A 4615-nucleotide genomic window follows, 5' to 3' on the forward strand; every position below is an offset into this window, starting at 1 on the left:
AGAGCTCCAGCAGCCTGGCCTTGGACATCCCAGGGATCCAGAGCTCCAGCAGCCTGGCCTTGGACATCCCAGGGATCCAGGGGCAGCCCCAGCTCCCCCGGGCACCCTGTGCCAGGGCCTGCCCACCCTCACTGGAGATTTCTTCATTTATTTAATACAGGCTATCCCTGCCCTCTGGCACTGGGAGCCATTCCCTGGGTCCTGTCCCTCCATCCCTTGTTCTCAGTTCCTCTCCAGCTCTCCTGGGGCCCCTTGAGGCACTGGCAGGGGCTCTGAGCTCTCCCTGGAGCCTTCTCCTCTCCAGGTGAGCACCCCCAGCTCTCCCAGCCTGGCTCCAGCCTCCTCTGGATCTCTCCAGGTGCTCCCAGGGCTGGGGCAGCTCTGCAGGTGGGGTCTCACCTGAGCACAGGGACAGAATCCCCTCCCCTGCTGCCCCCACTGCTCAGCCTGGACACGGCCAGGTTGAACCTGACCCTTCACAAACCTCAGGCCGATCCCAAAGGGCCCTGGGGACAAAGCCCTGGAGCACAGGGATGGGGTGAGGCAGCAGGGGAGCAGCAGAGCTCTCCTGGGGCAGGGGGGGACACGTACCCGATCTCCTCCCCAGCCTCTATGTGCCTGGTGCTGAAGAAGGCGATCCTGGGGAAGCGCAGGTCCTGGTGGGACATGAACACCCGCACGGGGATGAGGTTGGGCTCGCACAGGTGGTTGATGAAGCGGCTGATGTTGCCATAGAAACGGGCATCGATGCAGTAAACCTCTCCATCCTGGGGAGAAACGGGGCAGAGCTGCTTAGGGCTGGGCTTTATTGGGTTAAATAAAGGATCAGGCTGTTGGTCCCCACATTAACGCTCCTGAGAGCTCCAGGGACAGCCAGGGCAGGGCAGGGCACTCGCTGTGGGCTTCAAAGGACTGAAAACACACACACACACACACACCCCTTTATATTTAATTAACATTCAACAGTAGCCTGACAAGAGAGTTCACTGCACGGCACTCTGACCCCCCACACACCCCAGGGGATGGTTTTTAACACTCTGGCACACCAGTTCTCCCAGTCCAAGCACCAGTTTGGCACAATGGGGTTGATGTTCAGTGCAGACACTTTACAGGTACCAGCCCCTGGACAGGGGAACAGGCATCTGCTCTGTCCTCTAATTGAACATGACAGCTTGGAAACACAAAGCCAGAGCCTTGAGAAAACACAGGGTTTTGCAGATAAGAGTGAAAGTGAGAACACAGAAATTCTCTTTCCAGAGAGCAGTAATACTTTGTTTTTCTTGAAAATAAAAGAACCCCCCTCAGGGCTTTTTTATTCCAGTAGAGAATGACTGTGCAAAGCAGAGGCTTTAATTACAGGAGCTAATTTCAGTTGCAAAGAGGCCAAAAGCAAAAGGATCCATTAGTGGTGCTCCAAGTCCCTTTTGGACAAGCACCTCGGATCGTTAATGGATGAGCTGTGCCAGGGCACACCCGGGGGTGCAGGAGCCCAGGAAAAAATCCAAACCATCCCCAGAACTGGGGGAGGCATCACCCCAAGGGGCCTGGAGCACACACACACGGTGTCACCAGCCCTGATTCCATGAATCAGTGATTTCCCTCCCTCCATTTCACACACAGGAACGGGTGACACCCACAGCAGCACCTGGGACACTCCAGGATCACCTCCCAGGAGTGACAGCTCAAGGGACAGGGACATCACAAACGACAGCCCAACCACTCTCACCACAGCACAAGTCCCTCCAAGCCATTCCTTTGGGACACCCCAGGACCTCCAGGCCCCCCAGGGTTGGGATTGCCAGCCTTGGCAATGCCCCATCACTCTGGAGGACACAGGACCCGCTGGCTCTGCCCTGCCCTTCTCTGCCCAGCCTGATGGGCAGCTTTAACCACCCCCCAGTGATTTGGTGCCTGGTTTTCTGCAGATGCTTGGTCTCCCTGTTTCCCTGAAGGATTCCCAGGGCCAGCACTGAGGCTCTCCCCCAGGGCTGAGCAAGAGGCAGGGCAGGGCCCAGGTGCCTCATAAACCAGGCTAAAATCCTTTTCAACTTCTTAATGACCCCCTGTTTTCACACCAGACTCATCATTTATCTTTCCTCAGCTCTTGAAATGGGTGTTGCTTTAAAAAAAAAAGAGAACAGAAAAAATAAAGCAAAGCTTTTTTGTCACAAGCTGATGGCAGAAACAAGGCACAGAGTGTTTTACAGCCTTCCTTGGAAGCCACCCCACTCCTGCGAGTCCCCAGCTCACCTTTCCTCACTTCTCCTTTCCCAGGGGGAGTCTGAAGTCATGGCCACGCTGAAAACTTTGAGATTTTACTTTGCAAAGCAAAATTCCTGCCCTGAGAGCCCTCACAGAGCAGTGCAGGGGCACAAACAGCAGAACAAGCCCCTGTGCCAGGGTGGCTGGTGGATGTTTTATGAGTGAACAGGGTTTGTTGGGTTTTCTTTTTTAAAATCTTTCAGCTCATCAGCACTTTATGAAGAACTCAGAGAGCTGCCAATCACACAGGGGCCAGGCTGGGAGTACCAAAAGCTGGACAATTGAGCTCAGGATGCTCCAGGGGGTGTGGGCAGCACACGTTGGGTTTAACCAGCCCCAACTCTGCCTTCAACCACATCCCCACTAAAGCACAGCAGCCCTGCTCCCTGCAGGATTTTGCTGCATTTCAAGGTGCAGCTCCTCTTTTGAGGAGCCAGGAGCTGAGCTTTGGGACAGGACAGCTGCAGACTGTACCTTGTTGTCCAGGTCGAACAGGTAGGAGTCCTCCTCGCGGACATCGGCCTCGGAGTCGGAGATGAGCTCCCCAACGTACCTGTGGGCACAGGGATGAGGTGATCACACCTTCAAACTCCTCTTTTTGGGGAGAAAAACACAGGGATGCAGCCCAGCCACAGCTGGGCAACCACAGCCCCAGTGCTGGCCAGCCCCAAACCACCAAACTGAGCTCTGGTCACTTCCAGCAGTGAAAATCTGGCTCCAAACTCCAGGTTTTCTCTGGAAAAACCTCTTCAGAGCAACTCTTAAAATAATATTTTATTGTTATTTGTTTAGTATAGTTATTTATAATTATTTATAATATTTTATTATAGTATATATTTTATAATATTATATATTATATAAAATATTTTATTATAGTATATAACATTTTATAATATTATATATTATATATAATATTTTATTATAGTATATAATATAAAATACACATTATTTTATTATAATATATAATATATAACATATAATATATATTTTATTATAATATGTAATATGTAATATATAATATGTAATATGTAATATATAATATATTATATAATATATAATTATATATATTTTATATAATACATAATATATTCTATGTATTAGATATCATAATAATATATATTATATTATAATAATATATAATAATATAATAATAAATTAATATATATTATAATAATATCTATAATAATATATAATAATATATATAATATATTATATTATATATTATATATAACATACAATATCATATATCATATATATAACAGATATAATAGATAAAATATACCATATAATATATATTTTATAATAATTATTATAATTATTTTATAATTACACAATAATAAAAGTAAATTAATATTTAAAATTAAACCAATGATATTAAAACCCCTTTCACATTAAAAATCCATTTATTTTTTCCTGAGGGCTAAGCTTCCTTTTTGCAAATCTCTCTGCTGGCCAAGATCAACACACAAACTCCTGAAGTTCCTGGTCAGACTCAGGTTGTCCCACTGCAGTGCTCATACTGTTCACATCCCAAAATAAAACATTTGTGTCTGCCCCTCATGTATTTCCCAGGATATTTTGAGCAATTTAGCTAATGAAGATAACAGCCAGCAGTGAAACAGCTGGGTTATTGATGTGTGATGGATTTGGGGAGGGGATTGAGGAAGATTATTTTTAAAAGAAAAAATAAAGAGAATTTTGATTGACTGCAGTGAATTGGCCAAGTGTTTCTTCAATATCTAGCCCTAAAAACCAGCAGAACCTGTTTCCACCATGGACACAAGTCCAGCCTTATTTAGAAGGTCTTCAGCCACTGCAGTATTGCAATGAAGGAAACACTTCCCAAACTATTTAATAAAGTACATACACCACTTTAAAGCCTCAAACCACGAGCTCTGATGACAGGTTTTGACATAAATCTGAACATTTCTGTGCCTAAGTACTTTATTGAGTCAGGGCCAAAACATGTGCTTAACCCCAAGTGCTTCATCATCCTGCTGAATCAGAGCTGTGCCACTGGAAAACCTCTGGAGAAGGCAGGACAAGCACAGGAGGCTGCAGGGTCCCACATCTGTGGCAAACACGGGAGTTGAGCACATTTTGCAGCACAACCCAAGGAGTTTTTCACCCATCACTTGTGTTTCAAAAAGGGGGAAGAGCTGGGCACAGATCCCAGCAGGACAGAGAGCGGTGGAGAAAGCTCCAGACTGGGAGAAGGATGGACAGGGCAGGAAGAGGAGTCAGGAAACCTCTGGATGAGCTCTGATGAGCTGGGATTGATGCCATGATGGGCATGAAAACCTCTCCTGGAAGGGGAGCAAACCATGTGTGCCCTGCAGAAGTGCTGGGGTTT

General features: G+C 46.5%; 1 protein-coding gene across 10 annotated transcripts in view; it reads right to left on the minus strand.

Annotated features, from left to right (window-relative positions):
• The window catches only part of EHMT1 (euchromatic histone lysine methyltransferase 1), a 119085-nt gene that overhangs the window by 1805 nt on the left and 112665 nt on the right, over positions 1-4615 (minus strand). For all 10 annotated transcript variants that reach the window (XM_033518330.1, XM_015644803.1, XM_015644807.3 and 7 more), the window contains 2 exons: positions 2737-2815; positions 592-767 (listed from right to left, as the gene is read on the minus strand). In XM_033518330.1, coding sequence (XP_033374221.1) covers positions 592-767; positions 2737-2815 — 255 coding nt within the window. The remainder of the gene's footprint in view (positions 1-591; positions 768-2736; positions 2816-4615) is intronic.

The sequence above is a fragment of the Parus major genome, chromosome 17 (assembly GCF_001522545.3).
Source record: "Parus major isolate Abel chromosome 17, Parus_major1.1, whole genome shotgun sequence".
In the NCBI taxonomy this organism is placed as follows: Eukaryota; Metazoa; Chordata; class Aves; order Passeriformes; family Paridae; genus Parus; species Parus major.